The 16,670-nt window shown below is 42.9% G+C and overlaps 1 protein-coding gene across 1 annotated transcript in view; it reads right to left on the bottom strand.

Annotated features, from left to right (window-relative positions):
• Positions 1 to 134: 134 nt before the first annotated feature.
• Positions 135 to 16,670, bottom strand: part of LOC103369054 (serine/threonine-protein phosphatase 2B catalytic subunit gamma isoform-like) — a 26,548-nt gene continuing 10,012 nt past the window's right edge. The window contains exons 2-12 of the mRNA XM_008297652.1: positions 15,284 to 15,481; positions 14,653 to 14,777; positions 11,998 to 12,109; positions 11,773 to 11,918; positions 9,877 to 10,016; positions 8,333 to 8,410; positions 6,739 to 6,833; positions 6,503 to 6,628; positions 5,713 to 5,790; positions 2,678 to 2,762; positions 135 to 956 (exon numbers count right to left, since the gene is read on the bottom strand). Of these exons, the coding sequence (XP_008295874.1) occupies positions 851 to 956; positions 2,678 to 2,762; positions 5,713 to 5,790; positions 6,503 to 6,628; positions 6,739 to 6,833; positions 8,333 to 8,410; positions 9,877 to 10,016; positions 11,773 to 11,918; positions 11,998 to 12,109; positions 14,653 to 14,777; positions 15,284 to 15,481 (1,289 nt within the window). The 3' untranslated portion in view covers positions 135 to 850. The remainder of the gene's footprint in view (positions 957 to 2,677; positions 2,763 to 5,712; positions 5,791 to 6,502; positions 6,629 to 6,738; positions 6,834 to 8,332; positions 8,411 to 9,876; positions 10,017 to 11,772; positions 11,919 to 11,997; positions 12,110 to 14,652; positions 14,778 to 15,283; positions 15,482 to 16,670) is intronic.

Below are 16,670 nucleotides of genomic sequence, written 5' to 3'. Positions count from 1 at the left end.
CATCTTCTGAGCAGCAGGAGGAATCGGTCCAGGAAGCATTTCAACTTGAAACTTTCAGAATAAAATCATTATTGACACTCAGAGATCCTGGTATTATTATATCAGGTACAGTTGATACATTTTATTTTGAAAAGCCAGCATGCTTCACCAACCCTGAGCAGAGCCTTTTAACGTGACAGTGCACCGATCAGCCAATCAGCTGGAGGACCGGAGCCGACTTCCTGTTTCGTCTAAACGGGGATTTTGAACGCAGTTTAAAATAGTTCAGGGTTTCTCTGGTTTCCTCAGCCAATCAGGATCCTTAGAAACTGTTCATTTAATGATGTCATACATAGAAAAGGTAAAAAACATCAGAATGAAATATCCAGACATGATCCTTAAACCAACAGAAGTGAAGACAAACACCACCAGTACAATGATGATCGGTGAATTCATCATTAATCAATAAAGTCCAGTATTTCCTGATCACGTCCAGAACTGTACCAGAGGGGCGGGGCCTCACGCTGATGTCATCCTGCTCACATGTGACCATAACCTGGATGTTTTTCGATTGTTGTTCACAGAATTAACGTTTAATAAAAATCAACCACCAGATCAACGGACCCTGTGATTACAGAACACGGCCGATGAGTTCAATCAGCGCCAGAACCCAGAACCGTCCCGTTAGAGCTCAGAACCACATGGAACACGTCCTGACAACACGCTCTGAGCGGCGTTTGCAGGGCAGCAGGCGTCTCTCTGAACACACCCCCACATCCCCTGACTGTGTGTTACTGGTGTTGCTGGTTTTGCTGGTGCCGCTGGTTAGTGCAGGCGGGTCAGTTAGTGTCGGCTGACTCGGGTTAGTCGCTCACTCACCGCTCTGCAGAGTCCGCCGGCCTCCGGACAGAACCCCCAGAGGGAGGGTTCCTGTCGGGGTGAGGCCCTTCAGCTGCAGCACGCTCTCGTTCTCCTCCCTGGAAACACACACAACACACACACACACACACACACACACACACACCGACACCGACACACACACAAAACACACACAACACACACAATCAGAACCAATACACTTCAGAAACAGCTAAACTCTCAATAAAGACAAAAAAAGTCTGAAAAAAGTCAAATAATGAAATGTTTTAAAAAATATTAATAAAATGCAAGAACATAATAAAAAACATACAATATTAAAAGTATAATAAAATATCCAGAAATTATTCATAAAAGGTCAAAATAATAATAAAATGTTCTAAAAAATAAGACAAAATGTAATAATCAATGCAAAAATTAACAAAATGTCTAAAAATATTTTCAAAATGTCACAAAAAAAACACAAATAAAATATCTTTAAAAATGTTAATTAAATGTCTTTGGGGAAAAAAATTAAAAAATGAAATGAAATTAAATAAAATAAAATAGCCAAATGTCAGAAATTATGAAAAAAACATCCAAAAATATCAATAAAACGACAAAAAGAGATTAAAATATCAGTAAAGCCCTGAATCCTGTGGAACAGACTAAAACTCACTAAAAGCTGCTGAACGCTGATTTAAAACCTCGTCTGACAGAAAAGCGTTTTAGTTTGAGTGGAACAGAACCATGAGCCAAGCAGCAGACGGAACAGAACCACTGATGAGATTAAAGCTGTTTCTGCTGGACTCTGGTCGTCATTTAATCCATAAATCACATGAACCCGGTTCCACCAGACGGAGCTCTCTGTTCCTTCAGGCTCACTAGATTCAGTTTGGGTCTTCTTCTGCTCCACATTCTTCCTGTTCAGGTTCTGCTCTTCGCTTTGATCCAAACGGACCCGCCGACGTGCGATCAAACAGAACTTAACAACAGGCAGCAGAACCGATGCTGGGAGACGGCTCGGTTCTGTGGTAAGCCGTGGAGGTGGCAGCGGCGCTCTGAGTAACAGGAACGCTCACGTTTCAGGACAGATTGTTGTGACACACTTCCAGATTAAAGGAGGACGAATCCGGAGAAGTCATTAGCCTTAAACTAAAGTGGAGCAAAGTCAGGCAGAACTCGTCCTGTCCAATAACCTCGTTTATCGGAGAAATCTGTTCATTCAGACCCAAAACCAGACAGAACGCGCTTTAAATAGATTCAATCAGCTCCGATTTAGAGTCGTCCTCAGGTTCCAGCAATAAACTGTTGACATGTGATGGAAATGATTGTTCTGAAAATGTCGATAAAATGTTCAGAAAACGTCTGAAAAATTATATAAAATCACAAAATAATGATGAATAAAAAATTAAAAGAAATATTCTACATTCAATATTTTGAATAAAATTGTTGTTCGTTAAAAATAATATAAAAAGTCTAAAAATATTAATAACAGAGAAAAAAAAATAAAATGTATTAATGTTCATAAAAAGTGGAAAAATAACAAAATATCAATAAAATATCAGTGAACTGTCAAAAACAACAACAAAAAGTTTAATAAAATATAATAAACATTTTAAAGTATTGAAATGACAATAAGATGTAACAATAATGATGTTCTAAGTTATTAATAAAATGTTGCTGAGAAATGTCAGAGAGATGAAAGTCTGCAGTTTTAATCTGGTTCACAGCCTTTAATTTAAACCTAAAAGCTCTCTGAGTGTCACTGTAACCTGCTCTTTGTGTTCTGATGATAAACTAAAGGTTCTAAATCGTGTTTCTGTCCATAAACTCCACCGACCTGAGCACAGAGAAGACGCGAGCCATCTTGCCGATCGCTCTGATCTTATTTCTGATCACCTCCTTCCTCACAGCCGGAGCTCCGCCTGAAACCAACACAGTCACATTTAAATCAATAAACTGAGTGTGAAAAATAAAATAAAATAAAACGGGTACAAATAAATAACAGACACACGCATATAACGTGTGTATAAAATAATCAGATGTATAAAAAGTGACTTTATTCTGTGTGAAAACAAAATTAATTGTAAACAATAATATTTGGAAACAAAGAAACTGAAACCTGTAAATTAATAACTTTAATTCTAATTTCTATATGAAATACTTCAGCTTAAATAGCAAACATCTGAATATGAATGAGCTTTTTCTGTAGTAGTCCTGACGTTAACTCGCACACTCAATAAAAAGTCACAAAGACAACGAGTGTAGAACCAGCAGATAACCAGTTTATGACCAGTTTATGACCAGTTTATGGACAGTTCATGACCAGTTTATAAAGTCTATAACTAGTTTAATACCAGTTTATGACCAGTTTATAACTAGTGTATAACCAGTATTTAACGAGTACAGTTACTAGTATCTAACCAGTACAGTAACTAGTACATAACCAGTACTTCACAAATATCTAACCATTACATTAACTAGTATATAATCAGTACTCAACAAGCATTTAACCGGTACAGTAACTAGTATAGTAACTAGTATATAACAGTATAGTGACTAGTACATAACCAGAATGTAACCAGTATTTAACTAGTATAGTAACAAGTATATAACCAGTATAGTAACTAGTATATAACCAGTATTTAACCAGTAAAGTAACTTGCATATAACCTATATAGTAACTAGTATATAACCAGTACAGCAACTAGTATATTCCCAGTATGTAACTAGTACATAAACAGTATAGTAACTAGTATAGTAACTAGTATATAACCAGAATGTAACCAGTATTTAACTAAAATAGTAACTTGCATATAACCCGTATATAACTAGTACATAACCAGTACATCAACTAGTACATTCCCAGTATATAACTAGTATACAAAAAGAATAGTAGCTAGTATAGTAACTAGTATCTAACTAGTGTAGTAACTAGGATATAACCAGAATGTAACCAGTATTTAACTAGAATAGTAACTAGTATATAACCCGTATATAACTAGTATTTAACCAGTACAGCAACTAGTACATTCCCAGTATATAACTAGTATATAACCAGTATAGTAACTAGTATCTAACTAGTATGGCAACTTGTACGTAACCAGAATGTAACCAGTATTTAACCTGAATAGCAACTAGCACATAACCAGTACAATAACTAGTACATAAGTAGTAGAGTAACTAGTATAACCAGCAGCCGTGTCCTGATCACGACTCACTTGAACACGGTGAAGGTTTCAGCGGCTCCGTCAGCATCTCATTCATTATGTGATGATTCACGTTAGCTTTGATTAAAATAATAAATTATATTAATCTATTTTAATACGTCCCGTGAGATCATCTCTTCCTGTTTTATCTGCTCTGACATAAACACATGGTCACATGTCCAGTCAGCCGTCTACTGGGACTAGTTCCAGCGGCGGATGGATCCACGTGAGTGATGAGGTGATGAAGGACGGATTGTTTTAAACCTTCATGAAACCTGGCGCAGTGATACCTGCCGTGTTGTGTTGCCATGGCAACCAGCTGCAGGTGAACACGATGAATGAAACGGTGAGACCTTGAAAGTGTTAAAGGGAGTCGTGATCAGGAGACTGAAACACACGGCTTCCGATTAGACTAGTTACCACACTGGTCATACANCTATACTAGGTACAATACTAGTCACTACTGGTTATACACTGGTTACTATACTAGTTGCTATACAAGTTAAATACTAATTACACACTGGTCATACACGGGTTATATACTAGTTACTAAACTAGTTATACACTGTTTTATACTAGTTACTATACTAGTTATACACTGGATATATACTAGTCACTATAATAGTTATACACTGTTATATACTAGTTATTAACTAGTTATAAACTGGTTATAGATTAGTTACTATACTAGTTATAAACTGGTTTTATACTAGTTATACACTGGTTACATACTGGTTGCACACTGACTACATCCTGGCTTTACTCAGTGCTGAACATACATACCAGATATTTTACATAGTTTCATGTGTTCATGATGTAAAGTCACTAGTTTTCTATACTTCATGTTTCTCTGCATGTTCTTCATTTGTTCTCTAATTTTTTAAACACAAAACACAAATTTGCAGGAAAAACTTTATAAATGTCTGAACTTAAATTATTAATCAACACCCAAACGTTACACATTTAAATTACTTGGATGTACAATTTAACATTTCAAACATAAATGACTGATGTTAGTACAAACACTGGTCATCGTTTGAGCTCAGATGATGAATGAATGAGTCTGTACGCCGTGTTCCTGTTTACCTGTGAAGTATTCTGCTGTTCACACTGGTCATATCAGTTTAATAACTAAATACTACAAAGGTTCGTACACCTGTGAGCTCACAGGATTCATCTGAATGTGGAAGTTATTCATATATTAATAACTTCAACACAGGGCTGATATTTAGGAGTTACTGCGTCTCTCTGAGCTGCTCGTGATGCGTTCAGGTCCCTGTCACTGCTGAGAGTTCATCTGAAGGCCTTCCTATGTGAAGCTCAGAGGAGTTAAGAACCTGACTTCCTCCCTCAGCACTTATCTGAGACCTTAACTCACCTCCTCTGAGCCTCTGCGTGGGCTTCCTTTCACTCCACTACAGAAAACAGCTTTTATTGCTGCCGCTGGTGTTCAAGGACGGCCAGCCGCTGATCAATAGAAACACTACCAGTGACAGAGCGAGCAGAAACGTGTGAAGTTTCACGAGTCCACCAACAGGAAGAGCCTTCATACCACCGCGTGACAAACACTCGGAGGTGTCAAACAGACGAGTTTCCTCCTGAGAAGCTTCGTCTCTGAGCTGAAGCTGACAGACTTTAGGAGAGAAGGTTCTGACGATGTTCTTACCCTCACAGGTGTCGTCGCCTTCAGACATGAGCTCGTCATCGGAGCAGATGTTCAGCACGTTCACCAGCATCTCCGTCACTATGGAAACCACAGCAGGACAGACTTCAGTTAGAGAAGACAGTCATCAGCAAACACAGCATCTGCTCGACTCCTGTACACGTGAAGATTCTCCAGGAGGCTCTGTGGATGTTTTAACTCATCGTGGACCAACTTCAGGTCATTCTAGATGAATCCTGAGTAGTTCTGGATCCTGTTTGAATCCATTTGGACTGATCTGGATTCACTTTGAACACGTCTTGTGTAACGTAGATCAAAAGAACTTTAGTAAGTGACACAGACTTTATGATCTCAACTCAGGTTGTAGATTTAGAACCAACGTCTAGAACCAACACCCGAGATGTGACCAGAGACTGGATTCTAGTAGAACCATGGATCCATCCACAGACAGACACTGACAGGGACTCTCTGGTTGGAAATGTTTCCAGTTTTCAAGGTCCAGTAACTAAAACCCATCCACTGTTGGATGCATTCAGTCGTCTGATGGAACCGTTCTGTCTGAGTCACCAGACTTCATGACTGCTGGAGGTTTATTTCTGGAGACTCTGAACCTTTAAATGGATCCATGGAACTAAGCTTTGGGTCTCAACACTAGACATGACGGTCCCCAGACGTCTGGTGGAACCGGTTCTGACCCGGTGGGTCTAACGGTTTAACCAGAGGGTGTGATGGCAGCGGTCAGTGCGGTCTGAGCTGGGCGGCCTCCACCTCCACCCAGGTGTGCTCCTCTCACCTTTCTCCCCGACGAAGGGCAGCGACCAGGTGAAGACGTCCATGAAGTTGGGCAGCCAGTAGGGGTGGGGGGAGCAGTTGAACTGCCGGATGTTCATCACGTTGTTCTCGTACTTCAGCACCGCCGCTGACGACAGAACAAACACACATTAACATCCCGCTTCATCTTCTGCCTCCTGTTGCCACGGCGCCACGCTGGCCTACCTGTTGCCATGGTTTCCCTCTCCCTCGTCTTACCTTTGTTATTGTACACGTCCAGGTAGTTGGGAGCAGAGAAGATTGTGATTAAGGAAGGGAAGCCCGTCGTCTGACTTTTCCTGTACATTCGGTACCTGACGGACACAGTTATTGATTATTGGTTATTGATTCTGATCGTTTCTGTGTCTCAGGACGTGACATTTAACACATTAATAAACCAACAGGCTGCGCTCACACAATGACAAACAGCAGCATTTCTACGGTACTGTAGACTATTTATACTTATTTCTGCAATATTTGGTATAAAACCCAGAAACTCAGTCTTTAAGGTGACCAGCAGCAGCACCGCTGACACAACTCATCTGTTTCATTAGAAAACAGTTTTATTATATTAGAGTCATTTTAACTCGTCTTGGAAACGTTTCAGTCATTCTGGATGTGTGTGAAGTCACATGTTGACTTGTTTTTCATAAGTCTGGAGACATTCTGGACAAATTTCAGTCAATCTGGAACATTTTTAGCTAATTTTGGACAAATATTGAGTCATTTTCAACACATATGTTTTTGTCTTTTTGGCTAACTTTGATGGAAACAGTTTGAGTCATTTTAGAATGAATTTAGGTTATTTTGGACCAATTTCAATTATTTTGGAGTCATTTTGAGTCATTGCTTTTTTTTCTTTACTTGTTTTAGACCAATTTTAACTCATACTGGAAATATTTTTGCATCATTTTGAGCAAATTTACACACTTTTAACTTGTGTTTGAGATGTTTTAAGTAATTCTGGACAATTCTGATCTCTTTCATGTAACATTTCTGAGTCTGTTTGGACGACTTTCACCACTTTCAGTACATTCCAAGTCACCGTGGACCGTTGTTCTAAATATTTACAGACATTTTGGACAGTTTTCAGTCAATCTGGAACATTTTTAGCTCATTTTGGACAAATATTGAGTCATTTTCAACACATATGTTTTTGCTTTTTTGGCCACTTTTGTTGGAAACAGTTTGAGTAATCCTGGACAGTTATTAACTTGATCAGTTTACATTTCTGAGTCAGTTTGGACAAATTTTAACTCGTCTTGGACACGCTTTCAGTCACTCTGGATGCTTTTTATGTCATTGTGAGCACATGTTGACTTGTTTTTAATAAGTTTGGAGTCATTTTAGACAAATTTCAATTATTTTGGAGTAAATTTGAGTCACTGTGGACATTTTTTAAACTTGTTTTAGCAATTTTAACCATTTTGGGCAAATGTATACATTTTTAACTTGTGTTTGAGGTATTTTCAGTAATTCTGGACGTTGTTAACTTGTTCATTTTCCATTTCTGAGTCAGTTGGACAACTTTCACCACTTTCAGTACTTTCTCAGTCACGGTGGACCATTATTCTGAATATTTACAGACCTTTAGGACGGTTTTCAGTCAGAGAATCGGGGATGTAATGGTCATTCAGCTGCTTCTAGTTTCTGCTTGAGGCCTGATGTCTAAACTCGTCTTTATGGAGTGTTTGTTCCACCCTGTTGACATTCAGCTGATATTTCACGCCGCTCCGCTCGCTGCTGCTGCTGTAAAACCTACTTTTGTCTGGTTGAGTCTGACCAACAGCAGATCTGAGCGGTTCTGACTCACCCGGCGTCCTGGGCTTCGTGTGCTCGTATTACAGACAACAGGTTATTGTTCATCAGGAAGTCACAAACCGCCGGGTAGCTGGAACAAAAACACACACAAACAGGCGAGTTAGCGGCGAGGAAGCCACGCGATGCGCTTCAGCTGTAGCCCGACCGGACCGGCGTCCTCCCACCGCTCGGCTGTCGCTCAGCCGCCTCCTCGGTCGCCATGGCAGCGAAGAAGGCCGCTCAGACTCAAGTATGACAAGAGATGCTAATAGTGCTAAAATTAGGGATTAATTAAGGTCGGGGCTTTAACGCAGGAGGTGGGGGAGCGTCGTTCTGATCCTCGCAGAAACGCCGACTCACTTCAGAAAACGATCAGAAACACAGAGCGGCACCGAGGCCGTGACAGCCGCACAGAACCACAGAACCTCATCCACAGCTGCTGTGATTCTCAATGGAGATGTGAGATATGTGCAGCTTTCCTTCTGGTTGGATGTTTGTCTTTGTCACACGGAGTCTGTGCTGCTGGGAGGAAACAAGACTTCATCTGTGGACGACACGATCAGTGAAAGAAACGCCGATACTCAGAGCAAACACCACGCTGGACATCACTGGGTTCAGACTTCAGCCACACAAACCCAGAACTGTATATATATTTAAAGATCAGGACTACTGAATAGAACCTCGCCGTACGTTTAACGAAACATTTGCTGCTGCTCGCTTCACAAATATGAAGGTTTCTAGTCACATGTGACAGTAAACTGAACACTTCCCTTTTTGACTGAAGGTGTGAAACGTGAACAAAACCTTCTCAGCAGATGAGACGATCATTAGATCACTGGTGTGTGCAGCCTGATTTCACTGCAGAATGAAGGAACTTTCCAGGTCCACAGACTGATGTTTTCGCCTCTTTACAGATGAAACAACTGATGGGTTCATCAGGAGACGTTCAGCAGTAACAGTGACAGCTCTACGCTGTCGATAATCAACAACAAAACGGTGCCGCTCGAACCTAGAATACAGAACATGTGGATCAGAGTTTCCTCAGACGCCTGGTTCAGTCCAGAGATGTTCACTTTAGAGGAAAGAAACCAAAACAAATCCACTGAAGAAGTTTAGATTCTGTTTAGAATGAACCCGGTTCTGGACCACTCCTCTTTCTGCTCCGTGCTCCTGACACCCGTCTAGTTTAAACCATCGCTGACGAGCATCCTGACCCGTTTGTTAGCATTCTGGACCCTGGACGTGGTTCGGACCGGCGGAGGCTCGGCAGCACCAGACGTGTTGGAGTCGTCCCAGAACCGTCTGTCTGACGGTGGAGCTGCTGAAGCAGCGTGGCGGCGGCGGCGGATAAAGAGGCTTTTCTGTGACCTCCGTGGTTTTAACGGCACACATATGAAGACGGAGCAGAGAAAGCTAATATTTGTGGTGTGACAGCGGATTTGGGCAGCAGTCACTTATCCAGAGATAAGCCATTGTTGAGCTTTAATCAGATTAACGCTGCGGTCCTGCAGCCTTGTACCAGCGCCGAGCGGCGCCGGGCGCTCTGGAGCCTCCTACCTGTAGAAGTACGAGCAGCCTCGGACGCTGTTGTGGCAGAAGTGCTCCTGGGTCTTCTCCGAGCCGTAGTCCTCGCCGGGGTCCGACCACAGCAGGTCGCACATCGGCCCGAAGGCTGGAGGCTCCTTGAACCGGTCCAGCTGCAGGAGACAAGCAGAGCCGTCAGAACGGGTGAGGTTCTGCTGATTCCTTCCAGACTGAACCCAGAACCGACAGCAGGCCTCTGGGCTTCCAGAACATGCTGGAGTGTTTGTGAACACCTTGTGAGTGACTCTGGACACAATCTTGAGTTGTTTTCTACAAATGCTGTCACTCTGGACTCATTTTCAGTCATTTGTCTGTTGTTTTGTCATTTTGGCTCAATTTTGAGTCACTTTAAAGAAACCTTGAGACATTTGGGTTTTTGTCTGTCACTGAGGAGGTTATTTACGTAATGTTTGACATTTTCTGAGTAATTTTAGACACAAGTTGAGTTGTTTTGTACAAATGTTGTCATTATGGATCAATTTGAATTAAATGGGGCATTTTTGGGGGGCAGCTGTGGCTCAGGGGGTACAGCAGGTTGTCCTCTGATCAGCAGGTTGTCCTCTGATCTTAAGGTTGCTGGTTCCATCCCCTCCACAGTCACAGTGTCCTTGGGCAAGACACTGAAGCTGAAGTTGCTCCTGATGGCAGCAGCAGCTTGATGGAGTTCTGTGGCTGCTGGTGTGTGAACGGGTGAATGAGAAACACTGTAAAGCGCTTTGAGTGCCGCTGAGGTAGAAAAGCTGTAGAAGTGCAGATCATTCACCATCTATAGTCCATTCTGGGTTTTTCTGTCATTGAGGATATTATTGAAGTTATGTTTGACATTTTTCAGTAACTCTGGACACAATCTGAGTTGTTTTCTACAAATATTGTCATTTTAATTCATATTTGACATTTAGAAATATTTTTATTCTAGACCAGTTCTGTTACTTTGGACCATGCTGAGCAGCTTAAGGCCTGTTTTTGGCATTTTAGATCAACTTGGAGTCACTTTGCTGAAACTTTAGGCCACTTTCTGTCATTGGGGATGTTATTTACATATATTTTTTTTTTAGTAATTCTAGACAGTCTGACTTGTTTTGCACAAATATTGTCATTCTGGACTAATTCTAATTTATTTGGGGCATTTATTGACCGTCTGGATGAGTTTTGGCTCCTTTAATGTGTCATTCATCTGCTGTTTGTGCACGTAAAAGGTCCGACAACCTGAATAGAACAACTTTTGACATGTTTAGATCTTTTTGGACGATTGTAAGACATAGTTTAGGAGAATCTGTCAGTAACTCTGGTTGTTTGAGCATCTTTCTGTCAGTCTGGATACGTTTTGAGTCATTCTGGACAACTTTAGGTCATTTTGAACTAAGCTAGCATCACTAACAGAGACACAGTAAACACAATAACTGATCCGTGTTCCTTATCTGGGTTCCTCCTCTCCTTAGTTGGTTTCATAGCCTCACTTTTTGCTCTTTTGCAATGTCAGCAAACCTGAGTTCAAGGCATTTCAGATGTTGGTTTGTTTTTTTATCACTAATTTGAACTAATTTTACACACGCTTGTTGTAGCGTAGACCCGCTGTAGGACCTGGTTGTTCCACCAGCTGGAGACCAGAGGAGGCGTCTACAGACTACAGTCATGGTGGCAGCAGAGAGCATTGTGGGAGTTTAGCAGCAACGGGACCATGACAGAGACTCTGAGGAGGTTCAGGACCTCCAACCAGAGCTCTTGTGGAAACTCCATCAGGACTAAAAGCAACGTACTGACTGATAACGCAGCGGACCTAAACAAAGCTTGGTTCTGATACCGATCGGCTACAAACGTGTGGATCAGATCCCATCCTGCTGTCTGAGGACGGTGTGTTCAGGGTCCTACCTTCCGGATGTCGTCCAGGCAGGTGATCTCAGGGCTCAGGCCTCCATGAACGCACAGGAACTGCTGGTTGAGGAGCGCCGCCAGAGGAAGGCAGTCGAACGCCTCCATGCAGGCATCGTATACTCGCTCAGAGTACTTTATTTTACCTGCAGGTACAAACACAGCCAGGTGAGACCAGACTGGACACACTGCCTGCAGCCAGTCACAGAGGCCGGCGGGACTTACACTCCTGTTTGAAGGTGAAGTACTCTGTGAGATGTCGGCACTCGTGGTTGCCTCTGAGCAGGAACAAGGTGTTGGGGTGGTTGATCTTCAGCGCCCACAGGTACAGTACACACTGCCGACACAACACAACACAGAGAGGTTACACACCTACAGAAACACCGTCTGGTCAATACGAGGCCAGCGTTGGCTCTCTTTTAGCTTCATGTTTGGTCTCCTCCACCTCATTCTGGACAAGTTTTAGGTCATTTCAGGCCATTTTTTGAGTCATATATATATATATATTTGCCATATTAAACAATAACAGCTGAAGCTAGTTGTAGCTGGTGCTGTTATGGAGCAACATGATTGGTTATTTGGAGTCGTGGTTGTTTCCCGATGATTCCTCGCCAACGTTGGCTCTCTTTTTGCTCCACTTTTGGTCTCCTCCAACTAACTGTCAATCGTTTTTGAGACATTTTGGATAAATTACGGGTCATTTTGGACGAAGTTTAAGGAGTTTTAGACTTTCTCTTCCATTTCAGACAAGTTCTGAGTCATTTTGGGAAGTTTTAAAGAATTACGTTTCGAGTTCTTGTGAACAAACTTTGAGTAATCAGACAAAAATGGATCAGCTGGCTCAGAAAAATGATGGACGTGTTGACTCCAGGTTTGTTTAAAGCAGTTTCAGACAAGCTGTTAGTCATTGTGGACAAATTTAGGGCTCTTTAGAACCATTTCTATTAACCTTGGACAAGTTTCAAATAGTTTTTTGCACAATTATTAAGTCATTTTCTGTCAGTGTGAGCTGTGAAGGCGATGATGTGAGTTTTGCTCCCTGAGCTTGTCCTGAAGGCAGCTGTCAGGAGCTGCTGCCTGTCAGACTGGACTCAGGGCATCACATCTGTCAGTAAGCAGCCCAGATTAGATGGAGGCTGCAGCCTGACTGACTCTGGTGTTCTGATATCCGTTTCCAGGTCAGCGTGCACGGGCAGGTCTGACAGATTAATTATTTAATCACGCAGGGATTTAGTCGATGTGGTTATTGATCAGAACCGGGGCCTGCAGCCGGGCCTCGCACAGAAACTCTGCAGCATGGCGATCAGTGAGGAAACCTGTCGGCTCAAGATGGACAACGCGATCCGAACAAACACCAAACGTCAGTCTTGCCTCCAAACACACCTGCTGTTGCTTTCAGCTGCCAGTCAGCGTTTCTGCAGCATCAAACCACCTGTTGACTTCCATTCTGTTCTTTTCTGAAGGCGTCCACTAAGATCGGACCAGATGATCGCCAACTGATCGCTGAGAACAACGGACCGAGTGTCGGCTTTGGTTGTGTAACGCTGCTGCTGCTGCTGCTTGTTTTGAGTTGATCAAGTGAATCTTTGTGTCATACTGACGTCCCATGATCATTACACAAGCTGACATCTGGTATCGAACACGTGAGGCGGTGCAGCAGATCAGCTAGAACTCACAGAGATGATCACAGAGACACAGAGAAGGACAACGAGAAGGAAAGAAAAGGACGAGGAGACACAGGACCACCGCAAAGATCACAAAACGGCTATAAAGGAGCACAAAAAGACCCCCAAAGAGACACAAAATGACCTAAAACGGACACAAAATCTAAATAAAGAGACACAAAACAACTCAAAATAACAATAAAGAAACACAAAGAGACAAAAAAATGACCATGAAGAGGCACAGAGGGATGCAAAATACCAACAAGGAAACAAAAAGACCCAAAATATTCAACTAAATGACCTCAGAGACACAGAGAGACAAAGAAAACGACAACCAGGACACCCAGGAGGACCACGAAGATCACAAAATGATCACAAAAACACAAACTGACAAAGACAAACCAACCACAGAGAGACAGAAAACGGCCATAAAGGAGCACAAAGCACCCACAAAGAGACACGAAATGACCTCATAGAGACAGAATGAGCATAAAACGATGTAAAATGAGCCCATAAGCAACAGAAAATGGATGATTACAACACTTCCAGGTCTTTTTCAGCATCTAATGTTGTATAAACCTGCTGAGGTTCATGAACACACTGAGAGCTGCAGATGATCAGTATCTCCACGAATCAGTCGGAGGGTTCAGGATCCACTGATGTTCATTCATATCGCTGGAGTTTGTAGTTTGTGACGCTGACAGCAGTCAGGTGTAAAAATAATCAAAGTTCAGGTCATTTAACTGCTGGTTCTGACCTGGTTCTGGCCTGAATCTGGACCGAATGTCTCTGTGAGGTCCGTTCAGTAATTACCAACAAACAGGAACGTCCCGCTGACCACAGCAGCAGCCAATAGGAACGTCCCGCTGACCACAGCAGCAGCCAATCGGAACGTCCGCAGCAGCAGCGACTTCCTGCCCGTTGTCCCTCACATTGTCAGTAAATGGGACGCACCCCGAGGCAGCGAGCGTGCACGTATGCTAATGTGTCTAGTGCGTGTGAGAGCGTGCACGTGGAGCCGGCAGCGTGCACGTGGAGCCGGCAGCGTGCACGTGAAGCCGGCAGCGTGCTCACTGCTGGGATGTAAGTCAACAGTTTGAAGGACCCACAACATGTTCATCACTAGAAACCCTGAAGAGACGGAAACCATCACCACAAACACACAACACGACAACACACACAGAGACACAACAACAACACAACGTGGAGGACCCACCTCGATGCTGAAGTAGCCTCGGTCCACGTAGTCTCCCAGGAACAGGTACCTGGTGGAGCTGGGAGAACCTCCCACCTCGAACAGCTTCATCAGGTCGAAGAACTGGCCGTGGACGTCACCGCACACTGCAGACACACACACACACACACACACACACACACACACACACACGATTAATGGACTACTACCTCTTTAAACCATCAACAACACGACGACTGAACGGATCAATCAACCCGATCAGATGTACATCCTCCAGGTGTCTCAGTCTGAACTCTGCTTTTCTTACACATGATGTTTTTCTCGAATCTTGGAACCATTTCAACAGTTTGAAAGTCATTCTGGACAGTTTGGACTAATTTGGGACAAATTTTGGTTTATTCTGGAGAAATCTTGAATCATTTAAATCATTTAAATCATTTTTCATCATTTAAATCCTTTTTGACGGTCATTTGGAGCGACTGTGCTCATTTTACCCTGGATGTGGTTCTGATCATTCACCAGAGGAAACTTTACAAAGTGCATTCTGGGTAAACGTTCCAGGCTCATATCAGCATGTGTGGTGGTGGTTGGTCAGAACAACCAGGCCCAGTGGTTCTACTGTGTCCAGGTGTGTCCAGGTGAGCTGTGTTACCTGTGATGGGCGCCTCCACCTCCAGCATACACTTCTCCTGCCTCAGGATGCCGGCGCCCTCGTTGATGATCCTCAGGGCGGCCTCCTCCTCCAGCCGGCCCTCCTTCACCAGGTGGGCCTTCAGCAGCTCCACGCTGGGCCGCCCATCCACGTACAGGTCCTTGACCGTGAGGCGGGTCCCGGGAGGGTACGGGACCGCTGGGGGGGCAGGAGGAGAACGGGTTAGAGCCGGTTCTGATCACACAGTCCAACTACAGACGGTAGAACAGTCGACCTGTCAGCTGATAACACTCCATCGGTCTGGGTCATGTTTCATAAATCAGTCTGAACTTTGTTCTGGTTTCTTTCCTCTGGGACACTGAACTGAACATCTCTGGACATTTGAGGAAACTCTGATCCACATTATTCAAACGATCTGCAGACTAATCAGCAGTAAAGACAATTACTAACTGAAAGACCTTTAATTCAGCAAAACAACAAACTGCAGGTGGAGCAGAAGGAGAAGCCTTCACGGGTTTGGTTTCATCAAACCAAAAACAAAAATGAAACAAGACAAAGAAAAGCAGCAGAAGCTCAACGAGACATTATTAACGAGCACGACGTGACAGGAAGCAGCTGCAGCGATGATCAGGTCAGTCTATGGTTAGAAATAAATAAACAGAATTATCTATTGAATCTGTCCTGATTCTGTGTTTGCGGCTCTTTCAAAGGTTTTCTGGTGTCTTTAAAGCAGAAACAGCTGATTCATTGAGTTGTTTTAGTAATTAATTGATTAATTCAGAATCTACACGTGAACCAGGAGCTTTTATCAGAATCAACAGCTAATGAACAGGTTCTGGAGGATTCTGGAAATCCAGACTTTTAAACACCTCATAGAGTCTGATGTAAAGCCTGGATGTGTTGATGGGAAACCAGCAGGAACATGATAAGCTGCAGCTACTGGGCCCTGTCAGGCTGAACGTGCTGATTCCTGCTTCAGAACGTTCTGGTCTGATCAGTCATTCAGCTGCAGAACTCTGAGGCAGAACATTTTAAACTGAGTTAATAGTGAAGGAACATTAAACACAGAACATCAGACTACAGACGTGAAGCAGCAACAGGTCTGAACCGTTCAGTCAGAAGCTGCAGGAACAGAAATGAGACGTTTTCATACTAAACTGATGGATCATCATCTACAGGAGAGGAGTTTATAGACGCAGCGCTGAGAGCTGTGGAGCAGTGAGGGCGCCGAATTACTACAATAAACCCGTAAAAGAATCAGAAAAGTGGAAATAAAAGAAGAATAAATAAAACAATTTTTACAAAAGCAAAGCAAATGTGCGCAGTAGGAATGTCGTCGTGGGCGTATTTCCTCTGCTTTGAAAGTGACATTATTAAAAATTAATAA

The sequence above is a fragment of the Stegastes partitus genome, unplaced genomic scaffold (genome assembly GCF_000690725.1).
Source record: "Stegastes partitus isolate 25-593 unplaced genomic scaffold, Stegastes_partitus-1.0.2 Scaffold1232, whole genome shotgun sequence".
NCBI lineage: Eukaryota > Metazoa > Chordata > Actinopteri > Pomacentridae > Stegastes > Stegastes partitus.
The sequence above is the reverse complement of the archived record's forward strand: the minus strand, read 5'-3'. Positions and strand labels throughout refer to the sequence as shown.